This window comes from Cryptomeria japonica, chromosome 2, assembly GCF_030272615.1.
Source record: "Cryptomeria japonica chromosome 2, Sugi_1.0, whole genome shotgun sequence".
Lineage (NCBI taxonomy): Eukaryota > Viridiplantae > Streptophyta > Pinopsida > Cupressales > Cupressaceae > Cryptomeria > Cryptomeria japonica.
The window spans coordinates 542,645,337-542,663,875 of record NC_081406.1 but is presented as its reverse complement, the minus strand read 5'-3'; the positions used below and the strand labels follow the sequence as shown (position 1 = coordinate 542,663,875).

The 18,539-nt window shown below is 35.7% G+C and overlaps 1 protein-coding gene across 1 annotated transcript in view; it reads left to right on the top strand.

Annotated features, from left to right (window-relative positions):
* Positions 1 to 16,886, top strand: part of LOC131066786 (tobamovirus multiplication protein 1) — a 35,224-nt gene extending 18,338 nt beyond the window's left edge. The window contains exons 9-11 of the mRNA XM_058001637.2: positions 15,883 to 15,936; positions 16,135 to 16,212; positions 16,365 to 16,886. Coding sequence (XP_057857620.2) covers positions 15,883 to 15,936; positions 16,135 to 16,212; positions 16,365 to 16,457 — 225 coding nt within the window. The 3' untranslated portion in view covers positions 16,458 to 16,886. The remainder of the gene's footprint in view (positions 1 to 15,882; positions 15,937 to 16,134; positions 16,213 to 16,364) is intronic.
* The last annotated feature ends 1,653 nt before the right edge of the window (positions 16,887 to 18,539 follow it).

Sequence of the window (18,539 nt, the reverse complement as noted above, 5' to 3'; positions counted from 1 at the left end):
CCAAGGAAGAAAAACCCAGCATGAAAGACCCACAGGTCAGATTATATATTCTCCTCTAAATATAAGTACAATACTTAGCTTGAATCTGATCTTCACATATCAGATCTGTCCCTTGTATGCTTCAAAGACTTGCATCAAAATCCACTATGTCCTCTTGGACAATTTCGCACCAATCTGAATAAGTTCGCACCTTTCTTAAGAATTCGCACAGCAGAGCTAAATCACATTTGTATATGATTGAACTTGATGTGTGTATTTTGACTTGCAAATTGTCACTTATTTATATGCATCTTTACTCTTTGAAATGTAAGTCGACCTCCTTGGTTTTTGGCGCCAATAATTAAATGGCACATATTTGGCATAGCGTGGCATTGTGTATAAGATAGGGTCACGTTACCCTAGGATAGGACCCGGTCCTAAAGGGGGTTCGGATGTTGCCTTAAGGCAATCCGAACCCCTATAACCCTAGTTACAATCAACAATGACATCCCACTAGGTGCATCATGCATAAGAGTCTCATCATCATCATCTATAGTGACTCTAGCAAGCTCTGCAATAGATGCATCCAAGTTGGTCATCATCTGGTTCAAGTTCAACATCATTTGAACCACAAGTAAATGCATTGCCACTCCCACTAGGTGCATCATGCGTAAGAGTCTCATCATTATCATCATCTATAGTGACTCTAGCAAGCTCTGTAATAGATGCATCCGAGTTGGTACACACAGAGGCTATGTCCCGATGCTCCCATGACCCTTCCTTGTAGTGATCTTGCTTATGTGATAGAAATGCAAGTTGGAATGGACATAAACCAATTCTTCTGTTTTTTTTGCAGCCATCCCATTATGCTTCACTGAGTGGATAAAGGAGTATGTACTCCGATTCCATTCAGCCGAAGAAGAACTTGCAACTTGGTGAAATTGGAGAGAAAACGAACACAACTTAAAAATAAAAAATGTAAATTAAATTAAAGAATGGTAAGTACTAAAGTCTAGAAAACAAATGTTAAAAAATAAAATATACAAAATACAAAATAAAAAATACTCAGTGATAGGATCTTGATTACAAGGGGAGGAACAAATAAATTTGCCCATGGAGGTACCATCATGTACAAGCTTCTACACTATATTGGTCCTGAAGAGCACGAATACTATATCTTGTCCTAAGATGAACATGCCAAACTCTTTCCTAACATTTTCCACCACTTTTGGATCTAAGAAGTGTCTTTTGAACAGCTTGTACCCATTAGCAACTTCACTATCTTTTTACGGTGGAGTTCTTCCTAGCAAAGCAAGTATCTCTACACTATAGTATCTAGGAGTTATGCATATGCAAGGAGATGCAATGATGTGTTCGTCTTGTTCCAGCGGCGATGAATGATTTTTTTCTACACTTTGAAAACATGTTTCTTTGAGGTCATTCTCTTTTACGACCTTTATTTTTTCTATCATGAAGTCAATGCCATCATAGATTTTCCCATGGCTGATTTGTATATGCAAATCTCATCATACTCATGATAGTCTCAGTAAAACTGAAGGCATAGTCTACATGAGCCCACCAATCGTCATCTAGGATCAATGACTTGACCTTCTGAGCCCTCTTTGAATTTGATTGTTTCCAAAGAAATTATAAAATCTTAAATTAAAAATAAATAAATAAATGCAACCCTAAGATATGTATAAACTAATAAAAGTTCAAAACAAACATAAAAAATATTATAACAAATAGTGAAGCTTGTTTAATTTTTTTCTAATTTTTTTTGGAAAAAGAAACTTGAAAAAAATTGTTAAAAAACTAAAGAAGCAATTAACTAGCTTACCGTAGATGATTAGATCTCTATTGTGCAAGTTATCTTTTCTCCTTTGGCACTTTGTGATTGATCTCCTTTGAAAAAACAAGCTACCCTTCAAAATGCAAAAATGAGGAAAAATGGCTGAGCAATTTGTTTTAGGAGAGAAATGAAGCTTGATAGAGCTGGAATATGTCTTTAGGGGGTGTTTTAGGGTTTTCAAGGCACTTTTTGCATGCTAAAAAATTGTATTTTTATTGTGTTTGGTGCTTGCTGGAGCTCTTGGGAACTCTCAAGGGCATCCTTGGAGTGCCTTGTACACCCCGGGTTCCCTACGTGTACATGATCCCACTGGGAACTCGAGGTGTCTAGGGCACTCGTGCAAGCACTCTTCTTCCCAAATGCTCTTAGAGCAGACACATGAATCAGATTTGGAGTTCTCGGTAACTTAGGTCTCAAATGATAATCAGGCTATAGAGGTCTTATTTAGTTTTGGATTTGGAGTTCTTGGTAACTTAGGCCTCAAATGACAATCAGGCTGCAAAGATCTTATTTATTTTCTTCTTGGATGAGAATTTCTGGAGCATTAGAGCATCACTGAGATGTCTTCTGCATGATCTCTTTCTTGGAGCACTTCAAGGCCAAATTCCGACCATTCAATATATATTTTCTTTTTATGATATCTTTTCCTTTTTGATTCTAGTAAGATATGAGGATGTAGCATGTGGACTATAAGTACGAAAAATATTTTGCCTATATAGATAGTTTTGTTTTAGACTCTTGTACATGGAAACAAAATTTCCCATGGAGGTGCTCGTCAACACTATGTTAGTGAAGATTCCACCACTTCCAGCAACATTGTAGTGATGTCTTGTATTGGATTCCATCCATTTATGTTTATAACAATGAATTAGACACAGATTAGAGCCTTGGAGCTAAACAATGGTGTTATTGAAACTAAAATGATTTCTTTTTAACTGAATATCATTTTTTACAAAGAAAGATGTCAAATGACATCTCAATTCTCATATATACAGCTGCATATGTAGGATATTTGCTGGAATGTTGTGTGTCTCTTGGAACTAACTGCGTTTTATTTAAGGTTTCTAATGTTTTGGGACTCTGCAAATACCATCATCAAGGTTAAGAAAGAAGCATGTGCTTTATCCGAATGTAGCATATACAAGAAGTGCGCAATTTGTTATATGTGGCCAAGCATCAACACACTGTAAAAATCTGCCAATTTTTACAGTTATGATGGCTAATTGGAGATAGCATCACAAAGATCATTTTTGACTTGACTTACACTTTATGTGACATACAATACCGGCAACATGTGTAGACTTAGCTTCTTGTATACATTACAATTAGTGCTATAAATATTAGGTAAGGGGCAAGATTAATGTCCATAATCTCAGAATTAAGGCTGTTCCATGGATGTTGTTTGGTCTCGCAAATTATACAATATTCCAGAGGTCATGCTGTGGCTTATGTTACCCTTTTATGTGATACACAATATTGACAACATATGTAGACTTGGTCACATGTATACATTATAATTAGCACAATAAACATTAGAGAGAGGCAAAATTAATATTTATATCATTAAGATTAAAAGGAGTCAGGATTATCCCAAGGATGTTGTTTGGTCTTGCAAATTATACATCATCCTCGAGGTCATGCTATGGCTTAGGTTATGCTTTAATGTATACATTGTAATTAGTGCGACAATTATTAGACATATCCATAATCTTAGAATTAATTGGACTATTCCAAGCTTGTTGGTTGTTCATGTGAATTGCTGTTGATTTCAATGCTAAGCATTCGACAAAAATTATAGGGAACAAATAACATGTAAGATATTCTTAGTGTTCCACAAGGACATGTTCAATACTGTCTAGGGGTACGGGATGTTCCCTGATGTTTTGGGAATGTGGAAATGGGGACAAACAACCCCCTTTGTGTCCTTATTTTCGTACAACTATTTGCAACATCCATGGGATACTTTAGTATCTTTGTGTGCCAACGTAAGGATGTTCTTGTTTTCTTGCTTTCACTCTGATTGTATACATTTTAATTTGCGGAATAACTATTAGAGAAGAGGCAAGATTAATATCCATAATCTTAGAATCAAGGGGACCATTCCAAGGGTGTTGTTTGGCCTTGCAAATTATGCATCATTCTAGAACTCATACTATATAACTTAATAAGAATGACATGTATAGACTTAACCTTGTGTACATTATAATGAGTGCCATATTTATCAGAGGAAAGATTAATATCCATAATCTTAGAATTAAGAGAGCTATTCCAAGCTTGTTGGTTTATTGCCAATCGTAACTAAATGTTCAATGCTAGTTCTCTACAAACACATAGGGCACATGCAACATATTAAGATTTTTGTAGTGTTCCATGGGGACACATCTTGTTTCATTTCGAGACTTAGAGGATGTTACTGCTTTGGGAATTAGGTATCTGTTCATGAGTTTTTGTGTATCTTACCTCTGTCCCTAACATCCTTGGGACACAAAGTGCCTTTACATGCCACCTTAGGGATGTCCTTGTTTTCTTGCCTTTTCTCCCAATCTAGAGAATTCTCTTGGGAACATCAAGATACTCTCAATGATCCAAGCAGTACATACAATGTAGCTGTTTGTTGGGTTCATATCTCTTCAAGACATATTTGCAGCTCTTGTGGCAGAATTTGCCTTTAATGCAACATTCAGTTGCCAAGTTGCCATGTTGTATAACACTATCAGCTTTTTTAGCTTGCATGTCATTGCATGAATGTATGAATTTGGTGTGACACTTACTGTTGGATTGTTCTCCACATGTAGTGCAAGACAAATTATCATAGAAACGAAAATCGCCAGAAAATCGCCAGACTCGGTGAGTCCGAGTCTGAGACATGCTCGCCGAGTCTCTGGGACTCAGACTCAGACTCGTCCGAGTCTGGTGAGCAAACTCGCCAGACTCGTCAAGTTGGCGAGTTTGGCATAAACTTGCCAAACTCGGCGAGTCCAGTGCCTGAAACTCGGCCACTGGCTGGGTTAGTAAAATGACAAAAAAAAACATTTTAAAAAGTTTTTTTAAAATGAATGGTATCGTCTTTGTTCACTACAACCTCCGCTTGAGAATGAGAAAAATTAGGGTTACATCATGTCAGCCAATAGAAAAATAACACCCACAAGGGGCGATGCCCCTTGACCCCACCTTGGGGGCGCTGCCCCCAAACCCTTGTCGAAAAATATGGGGGGAAACTGCGTCGATAGAAGTAGGGAAAATTTAACCTCCGAGTTTGACACTGATTGGATCGACCAGGTAGATATAGAGGATGAGACTATAGCCATGGCAGAGGAGGAGCGGAGAGCACCAGCACAGACGGGAGATTCAGAGGCAGATAGTGACACAGATGTTCCTGATGTTGGTGAGCATGGCATGGTGTCACGGGGAGCGGCTATGGCTGTCGAATCATCCAGGACCTACCTTAGACGCCTTCGCAGCGGGTCGGGGCCGGAGGGTGCAGGCTCCTTTGAGCCATAGGCGGCTTGTAGTTGTATTTACCTTTGGTATTTGTATGAAACATTTGATGATGATCATATGATGACATGGATTTTTTATTCCATGAGTTTTGTAATATTGTATACATTTGACAATATTTATATATCTATGTTTGTTATTTCCTTCAGCTACAATTTGCGTTTATGCTTATGTGATTGATCATTGAATTGATGTATACTTGTGTATGTAATCAAATGAGCCGAGTTTGATGATGTTATTGTGTCTTTAAGGTGTATTCAATAAAGGGTGCCTGAAACAAGTTTTAAATCTTTAAAAATCTCTAAATTTCTTGATTTTTTCACTTTCCGGAGTCCAACCGAGTTTGAAGCCGAGTCTGACTCCGAGTCCCGAGTTTGAGTCTGATTCGGCCTTGCCGAGTCTGAGCCGAGTCCGAGTGCCGTTTCTTTGCATTGAAGTGCATGTCTATGTGGCCGAATGACAATTAAACTTCAAGGTCAAGCAATGATTGTGGGAGCTAAAGCCGTTGGCACGTGAAATAGGTTCTTGTAACCATTTGTATCTTGTCATGTTTGTTCTCAACTCTCTTTGTTCAATAATCGCCAAGGGAGTCCATTTTTATATTATTGGGATTTGATCCTCTAGAATATTAGCCTTTGATTTTATTTATTGTATTTATTTGTACAATAATCTATTCACAGTGAGTAGAAGAGCTATACTTCTTATCTCTTGTCTTTATTCACTTTCCTGCTTATTCATTACAATTGCGTGCTTAAATCATTTACAAACCATTTAGGGAGATTTCTTTCTTTTTAGTTTGTGCATTGTCCTCCATGTAAATCCTTGGTAGGGATTATTGGAATCAAAGTGGATTGCTATTCATACACCATTCTACGTTTGGTCTTAAAATCATAGATAGTATGACTACTTGTTTGTAACATTGGATCATAGGCATACAATTGGTTCAGTTTCACTCTATCAACAAGAGTGTGTCATGTCCGACTTTAACTAATTTAATTTCTTGGATAAGTCACTCAATTCAAATAAGATGATTTATGTCTTGTAAGGCCTTTAGGTCAACCTTGTTGTGTAACTTGTAAATTTTAAATTTTGGGTGTAGGGGCCCATTTACAATTAGACCGATGGTTTTAAGATTTGTTTTTCCTCCAAAATGAGGCATGGGATATTGGGCACCCAAGTTTAGGTTGCAAGTTGCAACATATAAAATTTGTAATATTTTTAGTGGGAAATAATCTCATCTTATGTCAATTTATCTTCTGGAACACTTTGTGTTCAAGTATTTTTCTGTGGACGAAAACCCATAGAGGATTGTGGCTAGTGGATGAAAATCCATGAATTACAGGATTCAGAGGACAAAAACCCTTTGATTTAGGAGGACATTCTCATTTAGGGAATGCATCGGAGCTTCACAGATTTGCAGGACATATCAATTATTTAGCATGTGTTTGTTTGTTGCAGTTTGCAAGTGAAGTATATGTAGCTGGAATGTAGTGTTTGTGTCGGTTTTCTATTGTGTTGTGTGCTGCTGTAGGATTTCTTGTTGCTGTTATTTTGGCTGTTCCTGATCCTTACCAAGAGCTTGGAATATCAAACTTGTTGTGGAGAAGATCAGAGAGTTTTCAGTGCTTTGGGTGGCAGTGGCTGTGTGAGTTAAGCATTTTAGTTCTATATTTGTATTCGCTGTTGTGGCTATTGTAATGACTGTCACATCAAGTTCATTATGCTGTAAAAATCAGAATTATATCAATATTAAAGTTGCATGCGTTTCTGGTTCTATTTGTGCAAGTTCGGGTGTTGACAAGCTAGTTTTATTGGTGATGTTTGGTGCAGTTTTTTGTTTATGTTCAAATCTGTTATTGTCATTGAAAAATTTGTTTTGGGACATTACAAAGCAACTGAAAAAGGGCAAGATGTTTGATGATGTGACAACTTTTTTGGGTGAAAGCCCAAAAGGCTCGTCCAAGAAGCTTTGGAAGCAGAAAGAAAAAGTTTTTTTATTCAGTTCTGCAGTTAGATGCTCTAATTAGGTTGTTTTGGTGAAAGCCCAAAAGACTCATCCAAGAAGCTTTGGAAGCAGATTTTTCAGTTCTGCAGTTAGATGCTCTAATTAGGTCTTATTACAATGCCAAAAAGAGCTCTAATCTTCAGTGTTACCCAGAAACGCGTTTCCGGCCTTAAGGCACTTGTTTCCGAAATGGAAACTATTTTGGGGACTTGGGGACGGCCCGAAACGTTTCCAAGCCGTCCCCGATCCCCGAAAATTTTCGGAAACCGTCATGGAAACTCGGAAACGGTCAACTTTTTTTCCGGGGACTGTTGACTGTCCCCGGGACAGCAGGGGATGCCCAAGCCGTCCCCTAGCTGTCCCGGGGACAGCTAGCCGTTTCCGGCGCTAGGGGCAATTAAAAAACATTTTTTCTATAAAAAAATTTAAAAATATTATTTTTCAGTTTTGAAAGCAATTAATCTTTTTTTTAGAAAACCCGGATCCCTGATTGCAGCGAGTAAAGTTTTTCTGATTTTTAAAAGTTAATCACTTGTAAATCCGGATCCCTGATTGCAGCGAGTAAAGTTTTTCTGATTTTTAAAAGTTAATCACTTGTAAATCTGGATCCCTGATTGCAGCGAGTAAAGTTTTTCTGATTTTTAAAAATTAATCACTTGTAAATTCTATGTTACCCCAAGTTTCCGGGACGGCAAATTTTTTTTGCCAAATTTGGGGATGGCAGGGGGACGGCAAAGGGGACGGCTATAATATACATTATATTCATAGGAAAACATGGATATAGCATGTGTATGATACTATGAAAACATTTTAGAATGTAAACATTGTCAATACTCGATATGCAATTATGCATTCATAATTCATAATTTCAATTCATTCACATTGTCAATATGCATATCATAATAGATATTAAAGAAATAACATACAAAATGTCAAAATGCCCAAAGGCTACACTCTTGCCATGTAGTTTCATTGTCAATTACGATATGGAAATCAAAATAGTACTAATGAACTAATATTTTATTATTTTGATTTCCTATTTATAATTTATTATTTATTAATTTTAAATTTTTAAATGTTTAACAATTAATTTAACAATTCAATATTTTCTATTTATAATATGAATTAATTTTAAATGTTTGATATGAATTAAATTTTTGAAAATATGACATTTTTTATTTTTTTAATAGTCTTAGATGTGGGGGATGTCTCGCCGTCCCTGGGACGGATTGGGGATGTCCCCAGTCGTCCCCGGGACATATGATGTCCCCCCCCCTTGCTAGGGCAGATGTCCCCCTGTTTCGGGGACACCCCCTCTAAGTTCTTGGCAATTTGGGGATGGGGGGAAACGTCCCTTGGCCGTCCCAAGTCCCCGAAACGTTCCCGAGATTGGGACGGGGGTTTTCAGGACGGGGACGCGTCCCCGGGCTACATAGGTAAATTATTATAATATTTATTAATTATTAATAAATAATTAATTTAATAATTATTAATAAATAATTAGTTTAATAATTATTAATAAATAATAAATATTATAATAATTTACAAGTGATTAATTTTTTTTTTTTCTCCAAGTTTTGTTTCGTTTTGACTTTGAAGTTTAAGACTTTGTCACTTTGAGTCTTCTCACTTCTGACATTATATGATACATTATCTTGATATGTGATATTCATATGATACTTTAAGTCGACTCTTTATCTATTACTTTTAACTTTTCAATGTTTCATTTTGTTGAAAGTAGAAACTTGCAACCTTTTCTTATTCAAATATTTTGATATATGAATCTATGATATGATACTTGATAGTGATACTTCTCATTTTTTTAATGAATTATATCTATGAATGTATGAAATTGAAATTTGAACTCTTATTTGATTAATTTGATCATGATGCTATCCTATGTTCTTAATCTTATTCAATGATGATTTGATTCGATTCGTTTGATGTTATGTTCTTACTCCTATGATGATTCGATGAATGATCATTGATTCAATGATATTAGAATTAGAATCAAGACTCTAATTTATAAATGTTATTATGTTGCTATGATTAAATTTCAGATATATATATATATATATATATATATATATATATATATATATATATATATATATATATATATATATATATATATATATATATATATATATATATATATATATAGCCGTCCCTTGCTCCGGTAAAAAAAAAACGTCCTAGAAACCCGTTTCCCTGTCCCAGAAACTCAGGTTAACATAGCTAATCCTTTTTTGTTGTGCTAGAGTCTGTTCATAGTGCAAGTCACTCTCGACATCCTAGGGTTCCAAAGAAATATTAATGCTGAGGGACTAGATGAATGTGATGTAGGAGCATCTGAGTCTCCAAGCAATCTTGCATCACAGTAAATAAATAAATCTAGTTATTTTAAAAGTTTTCGTTGGAATTTACCAAGTAGTAATTTTGTCAAACACTTGGCAGGCACATGGTAATGGTTGGAAGTCGTCAGGCCACATCAACCAAAATAAATGACATGAATTTAATGGGTTTTGAATAGTGATGATTGGCAAGATCCGTTTGGAATCAACAGGAGCAGATTGGAAGTTTCAAAATTAAATGAAAATTTTGCCAAAAATATACAAGTAGAGCAGTTTTGAAATGACTTTTTACATAATGTCCTGATCGGGAATCATATTCTGTGCTTCTGTGAAGGCATTGAAGGCAGAGGAGTAGCCAGGAGCAAGCTGAGGAGCATGTAGGCCATTTTTTGTGAAGGAAGTGTGCTAAAGTCAATAAATTTGCTAAAAATGGCAACCTAGGGCAAGACAAAGTGGCCGAAGTAAGTTGGGGAATGGCAATGTGAAATTTACAATGGTAAATGTGATTGTTGGAATGGTGAAAATCTGAGAATGTTCATATTTTAAAAATATCTTGTTTTCTGAAGCTGAGCATCAAGAATGCAAGGGAGAAGGTTAAGGTTGAAGGATATGGAGATTTGGGAGGAACTAGGTTACATAGAGACCAGAGTCCATTTGGGTTTTTATTTCTAAAGGTGCAACAATTTCATTTTGGTGATAAGTCCTTTAGTTGGGGAGATTTTAATGGTCACAATTTAGGTTAAATGGTTGAAAAAATCCCTGAAAGCATGTTAGGGCTGGTGGGATTGTGGGAAAAAGTTGCTGGATGTTAGGGCTGAAAGAGTTGCAATTGATTTCATGATTTTGTATAGTGAGATGTGTTTTGTGTGCCTTGGGTAAGCTGAAAATTGTATTTCAGTTAAATAATTTTGTCTCTGTTGTTTCAGTCAATTTGGGTTGTGGGGCAATCTTGTCTTGTTTACTAGCTAAAAGTCCCATAAAATGATGGGATTTACAAATTTAGGCTTTCTTGCTTGTGTGGTGATTGGTGGCGTTCCTTTGGGTGTATGTTAGTGTTTGGAGGTCTATGAATTTTGTAGAGACTTGGCATAGGCATTGTGTAATTGAATTTAAACTCTCCTTGCGCATTTTGGTAAGCCTTTTGAAGGCATTGGCCATGGTTTAATACAGTAAACTTCCTTTTCTTTTGGATTGTCAATCCAAATATAATGGGTCATTTAGTTGATCCCCTATCCTTGATTGCATCAAAATGGCTTTGACAATTGGAGGTTTTTTACACTATCAACAAGTTTGTGGATGAAAACACGACCTTTGCAAATATGCTGATGCCTGCTTTGATAGTGTGTTGACGTGAAGAGAAAAATCGAACCTATTGACTTTCATTTCAAGTTTGTTGAGGTGGTATGCTCTCAATACTATCTTCTCAAACACAACCACAATCTGTATAAGAGATTTTAATTGTTGAGGAAAAGGGATAGTTTGTACTAGATTATACAGGTTTGTCCATGAGCTCTGTGCGTATTTATATCTTTATAGATAAAAGCTGCACAAAGTCTTGCTACTTTAGTGCATATTGAGTATTCACAATGAATTTTGAACACAAATGTTGTATGTTAAAACTTAAGGCTATAAAATGTTTTCATATGCATGCTATATCCATGTTTTCATATGATATCATATAAATATTATGTATATATGCATGCTTTATCTATGTTTTCATATGAACATTTAGAATTTCTCTATATATTTTCCCTATATTTTATATAGCCATCCCGTTTTCCGTCCCCTAGCCGTCCCCAAAATTGGCAAAAAAATCGCTGTCCTGGAAACCTGTCCCCCTGTTCCCTATCATCCCCGTCCCGGAAACTCGGGGTGATGTTGTTATTCAGTGTTCATTGTTGTTGGATATTATTTCAGCTCTAAATTGAATTATGGAACTGAAAAGCTAAAACAAATTAAGAGCCTCTTCTAAACAGGAGGGCATGTTTCCTATGGCTCCAAAGAGAAGGCAGCACTTTCTTGAGGAACACTTGATTCATCTTGCTCAGTGAGGTCGTGGAAGCTTTACAATATTCCCATTTTAACTTCAATTGGTTTTTTTTCTTAAAATTGGATGATTGTATTGATAGATACATAGATTTTATTTTGGTATACTTGGGAACTGCAATATAGATCCATAATTCATCTTCAGCTTTGATTTGCACATTTAAGATTAATTTCTAAACATGACATCTCCTGAATATTGAATATTTTGGATAAGGTGTTGGACACATTGCACAGGAATGTTGACTATTTTGTAAAGTTTGTTTCATCGCAAAATAGGGAGCCACACTCAAGGAGAGCAACACTTATGTGGTGGTTGTGTGTAACGTTGAAAATGTATTTATTATTTAATTGCACAAATGCATTTAAGATGGGAGGTGGATCGGAGAAATGCATTTAATTTTTAATGGCTTTTAAAAAACATTTAGTGTAGGGTGACATGGGACAAGTCATCTTGAATGCTTGGATTGGAGAGAGCATTTGGGTTTCCTTGGAGGTTGCAATGACTCTGGGTCATAGAGTCACAAACTTGAGTGCCCACATTGGAGATGTACTTGGATGCATTGATTAATAGTGGCTAGAAAACTTTAGTAATTTTTTTCACATTTTTTGCACTCTAGCTTATAAAATAGAAAGCTTGGGATGGAGGTTACTCATCATCTTTTGGTTGATCATCATCTTGTGCATGGTTATTGTGAGTGAAGCTTGATATTGTATTGTTGCTGAAGAATACATTGGCTTCAGTGCTTTGGAGGTTGGGTTTTCAGCTTTTTCCCTAAATTTTTTTTAAGGGTATATTGATAACTTTCCCTTTCTTCTGTGGTTTACTTCTTTCATTTTTGTTTTCTTTAAATGTCTTACTACGCCAGAATGTTATTAAATTTGTATAGATCGGATAACTTGGGACATCTCTCCTCATAGGAATAAGTAGGAAAGTGAATGATTGGATAACAACAATTTCTGTGCATCATATGTCAATGGGTGGGCTGGGAATTTTGCCTTTGAATTCTTCCTAGAAACAAGTACCAGGTCAACCTTTATGTTTTTCATTCCAAGGAAAATTTTGTTTCAAATTTGTGGTAAATGCACTTTTGAGTCCAGTAGGGTTCTAGAGGCATGGTTCTGAGGTTTTGATGCTTTCTATATGCTTCTCCTGCCATATTTTGGACCATGAACCAGAGGTTTGGACAGGTTTTCCAAAATATGCCAGAAAATGAAATACCATTGGAAGTTAAGTGTGATCAAAGAATATAATAAAACATTTTTATTTACATTCACCGCAGACTGTAGAGTATATTATACCCAAACATTGTTTGATCAGTCTTTTGCAACTAATTATTAATTACCACATTTGCAATTTAATCAAATCACAATTAAATCTTTTCCATGTTATTGGTGTGTCTGTATCTCTTGTTTGATCTCCCTTGATTGATATTACATAGTGGCATCCAACACCTCATGCTAGTTCATTCAATTTTATTTTGACAATCACCATTACATTTTACACATCCGAAGCTTCATGCTACTCCATTCAACATAATTTTTTGAGTCATCATCACATCTTACACAGTTATTTTCCTTTCTTTGACCAGCCCATAATTTTGAGGGATACCTATCAACTACCTACATTGTGAAATTCATACACCAAAATATACACTCAATTTCAGCTGGATATGGAACTTCCCATTTGAACGGTGACTCCATGTGATGAGGACCCTTTTATGTGGAGAGGCCACAAAAATTGGGACAACACAGTTCAATCCCTTTCATCAGCTCATGTCTCGTAACTGTCTGCAAAACCTTTGTTCTTCTTCAGAAACTCATAATCTATTTACCGTCGCATGTGCCTAATTTAAAAATTACCATTGCAAGCTTTTGAGGCTCCACATAGCAATCTGTCCCTAATAACCTGTGTCCATTACCCTTCACAAATATCATCGATCATCTTCCCCACACATTCAATTTAATTTTCTACAACTGGCAGACCATTTGGAGTTTTCTATTTACCAACTCAACTTAAACATGGTTTTGTACTTCCAATCTGTTCAAGACGAACAATGAAGTGCTAGTAAAACTTGCTCCAGTGCACTCAAGGGAAATACAGTCTGCCTATATGTGGTCTGCTTTCTTACCTTTCTTAGTTCACAGTTGGTGTTGGTCCTCTTCTCAGCTAAACAAAAACAAGCAGAGACTTGGATGGGTGCAGAAGGGGAGGTAGAGCCTGACAGAATATTTACTTGTCAACGCACGAATAAGCAGTCAACCAGAAATGCATAATAGCATTTTCCAGACCGTATTTTTCTATAAATTAAAATGCTCACTTCTGTTGACGGACTTAAGATCAAAATTTTGTTCATCCTTTAGATTTCTTGCAGTTTCTTTTAATATATTGCTGATATGCTATATACTCCTGCACTAGCAGAGTTACCTGTTTTTTTAAATTTATATGCCATCTTTTTTGCTCTTAAAAAGACCAAATAAATTTCAGAATTTTCTGCCCCTAAATCAGAGTAGCCAGATACGCCTCTACCCCTCCTCGGGTGTGTGTGTATATCCTCGTATCCAAGATTGTGAATATGATATAGCGTGGATACACATTAGATACCATACCCACGCGTGCCCAAAAAACCTCGATTTTCTGACCATGCCGGATATTATTGGATTTTTTTTTTTTTAAATTGACATAAATATTCTGAACTTAATTAAAAAAAACTGCAGTCATGCAATTGTTTTTTGTATAAGCAAAACCTATAACAAATGTTTTTTGTATAAGCAAAACCTATAACAAATGAGGAAGACAAATGAAATTTTTTTCTATTTCAGCTACCCATTTACCTTGCAATTCAACACTACCATTTTTGGCATATTGTAAATTGTTAAATCAACTTGTAATTATTTATATAGCAATTATGTGTCTATATTGCTTTAAGTAATGAAAATCTTCTCTAATATCTTAGAAAATTTGTGTTAAATATGCGTGTTTTTTATGAATGTGTTTGTATCGTGCCGTATCCATATTTGGGGTCTTCAAAAATGGCCGTATCTGTATCCGATATAGTATCTGTATCTGTATCGTATCCGTGTCCACACAACCTTGATTAAAATCAAGGTTACCAGGATATGGGGGTACTTGGAGACTTCAGAGACCGGTACTGGTACCAGTACCGGTATGACAAATTTTCAAAAATAGGAGACGGGGGTACTTGGAGACGACAATTTTTTCTGATAAAATTTAATAATTTATAGAAAATAACAACTGCATGTATGTAAAATGTTGAAGCGTTCACACATCATGTGAAAACTGTTTACACTTACGAATCTGAGTTCAAATAAATAAACCAGGTGCATAAAAAAAAACCTATATACAAAAAGCTATGAGCATTCACGTGGCATGTGAACTGTGTGCAAAAACATGGTCTCATTGAATGCCATGATTGTAGGGATTAAATGCATAAAAAGCAAATGTAAATTAAAAAAAAAACATGATTTTCAAACCTGGTTGCAATCATCTGGGTGTGTTTCACTATTCTAGGGCCGAAGAAATGCTTCCAAGGGCGGATGAAAATGCTAAACAATGGTTTTTATTTTGTTTTCTACCTAATACCTTGCATTTTTCTGGAGGAAATGCGTGGGAGACTCCAAATTTCCTGGCGGGAGACTGGGAGATGGCGAGAGGCGCAGGTCAAAAGTCTCCAGGCCGAAATGGACGCCAAAAGATTCGGAGACGAGTCTCCATCTCTGAGACTCGTCTCAGGGGGGGAAGACGGGTCTCCCAGTAACACTGCTTAAAATAATTTACAAACAATTAAAATGCTTCTCATGTACATAGTTACACTTCTAGTCCTTGTCAATGACAGTTTATCATTTAGGTTAAATGGTCTTATGTCAATGATTACAGCCAAAAGTAGTTTCATTTACCTTGACGTGGCACTCCAGGTCTATAACATTAAGTGTTCGGCTTCAACTTGTAGGACTTAACTGTTATCCTAGCTGTTGGTTCTTATGATTCGCTGAATTAAGTATGCAGAAGTTGCTGTTAATTTATTGTATTGATCTCCATTTAGGTATATAGAATAATAACGGAATGAACAATTAAATGTTAAAACTTTATTTCCTAATCCTTAAGTTGACTAAATGTTTTCTTTCCACAGGTTGGTTTCGTGACAGCTATATGCTTCACTTGCTTTCTTATAAGGTGCATTGTGGTAAGCATTGTAACATTCTAATATTACAGTTCTTCCATTCTTTAAATCTTAAAGTGAACGGTTTGTCTGTGGTGGTCGTTATGTACTGTAACTTTTACGTAAGGAGCATAATGTTGAGCATATATAGTAGTCACCATGCATGGTTTTCATCAAGCAAGGCGCCTCACATCGATCTTCATCTTATCTTATGATTGGTAGGTTGCACTTTCCGCTTTTGATAAGAAAGCAGATCTTGATGTTTTGGATCACCCAATTCTTAATCTCATTTACTATATGGTGAGTTAGTTATTTTTGTTGTGTATGGTTATTATATTTGTCTGCCACTGTATTTTATTTGAGATAAATTTGCTAAGTTTGCATGCTATATTAACTTGTTTGATGTTTTGTTTTGATGTCACAATAATTTCGTCTTCTCTTGTTATTGTCAGTTGGTAGAGATTCTTCCATCAGCACTGGTCCTTTTCATCCTCCGCAAGTTACCCCCAAAACGAATTTCAGAGCAATATCATCCGATCCGCTGAGCATTGCTCTTTATAGTCCCTTGTAAGCTGCCCTCTAAACGAATGCCAGAGCAGTATTATCAAATTTGTTGAAGACATTTGTCCGTCAAACCACCTTGCCTCTGAATTGTACAGATTTGCTGAGGGGATTAAATTGCTGGAGTGCAATATCTGTCTCAATTGTTTCTCATTGTTTAATTTGTAAACCGGTGACAAATAGGAAGAGATGGTACCTGACACCTAGCGAGAAGTGGTGGGTAAATTTATTTTTAAAGATATCTTGTGTAACTTTTTTGAGCACATTGATGGGTATAAGATGTTTGGTGAAATCTTCATTATGCATTTTTGGGGCTTTGTGCCCACGGCATTCCTTTCTTTTTTGGATGTTGTAATACATTTGTGGATTATATTCTAAAGGATGTGTTATTCCTTTGTGGATTATTTTTGAAAGGATGTGTCATTTATTATTCCAACATAAGTAGGAGCAGCGAACACTAATGCCAATATTACTAGCAGCACCAGCAATGCTTAGCCTGTAAGCAACCGATTTGGATTTCAATGCAACAACTGTGCACGGTGGTGGGTGTATTGTTCTCTAACATTGAGTGTGACCATAAGTTAATTCTAGTCTAGTGGGCTACAAACTGTAAACAGCAGGTAGGTACAGATGAGAAATAAGAATACAGATGTCATCTATGTTCATGCCTCATTAGATAATTGAGTGATTGATTATGATCCATTGTTTCCCAACCTCCAATATTTTTTATTTTTAATTATAATAATATACACACGTAGACCCAGGGCCTCGTGTCACATCTGTGCTTTGCCATGAACCGTATGTATGATAATAGAATTCGGAATGTTCAATAACTAGGAGGTTTTCGAAGTCAACAATGTCTATATCCTGTTTGTTATGTTCAATTACATTTTATCTATAATTTTACATCGTTCCATGCTTGCCTCAGCAAACTGTCTATAAAAATGGCTATTTGGTTCATTAGTTATTGGGGTAAGAATTTTAGTTGTAATTAAAACTTGCTTCATGCATCTTATTCCACATCTTGGTTGACAGGAGTATCAATCATGAGCTATTAGTTCTGTACAGTTACACCATCTAATACTGATAAATTAGTTAGTTGTTCCTGAAAAGATGGTAATACATTTTTTAATTTTTTCCTATGCAAGCACATCAACTAAGATTGCTTAAATTATAATTAGTAGTTTGTTGCGTACCTGTTAGTGGACTGGATTTTCTTACATAGACTCGAATGAACAGGGTAATTATGATGGTAACAAGTATTATTTATTTATAGCCGACTTATATGTATTATGAACAATTCCCTTGTCGAATGAGGTAAAACCACCAAACAAGTAGACGAATTGAACCGGATGAATGTTTTTTAGCATATTGAATGGGGGTCTTTAAGAGTTAATTTTTATAAGTTTTTTCATATGTTTATGGAAAATTTGACTGTATCAGGACTTGTGTGATTAATTTCCTTCTTGTGATTTCTTCTGTTATCAATTCTCTAGACCTGATATTATGCTTGCCTCTTCACCCTTGTGTGTTTTTAACAGTTCTTGCGGGGATCTTTACTTCTATTCTATTTGAACTAGGTTTCTTTTGCCTCTGGGAATCTTTATATATAATATTGACTTGTATTCTCTAATTGTTTTGGTTCCCATTGGCTTATTTGATCATCTGTGGACTTAACACATTAAAAAAATTGAATGCACATTTCAAGAAAATTAATAAGAATTTACTGTTTAAAGATTATTTGCAAATATTGTTGTTTTAGCATTCTTTTCGTTAATCCAGTTTTAGGACAAAATAGGGAGGTGTTTTTCAAAGAGATGCCTCATTTTAGAATGATATTCAATGATATTCAATCTCAGGATACTGCTCAAACAAATATGTTTCTTTTTAAATATAATCCAGTGGGGAAATGTCTACGAGATATGCCCCTTTTGAAAATCTTAAACAAAAACTGATATAATTTCAGTTATACTTGTTTAGAAGAAAATACCAACTAAAATTTTCATTAAATTAATGTCACATACTTTCGTTCATAGGAAAACAGAAGTGTAGAAAGAGGAACAGTG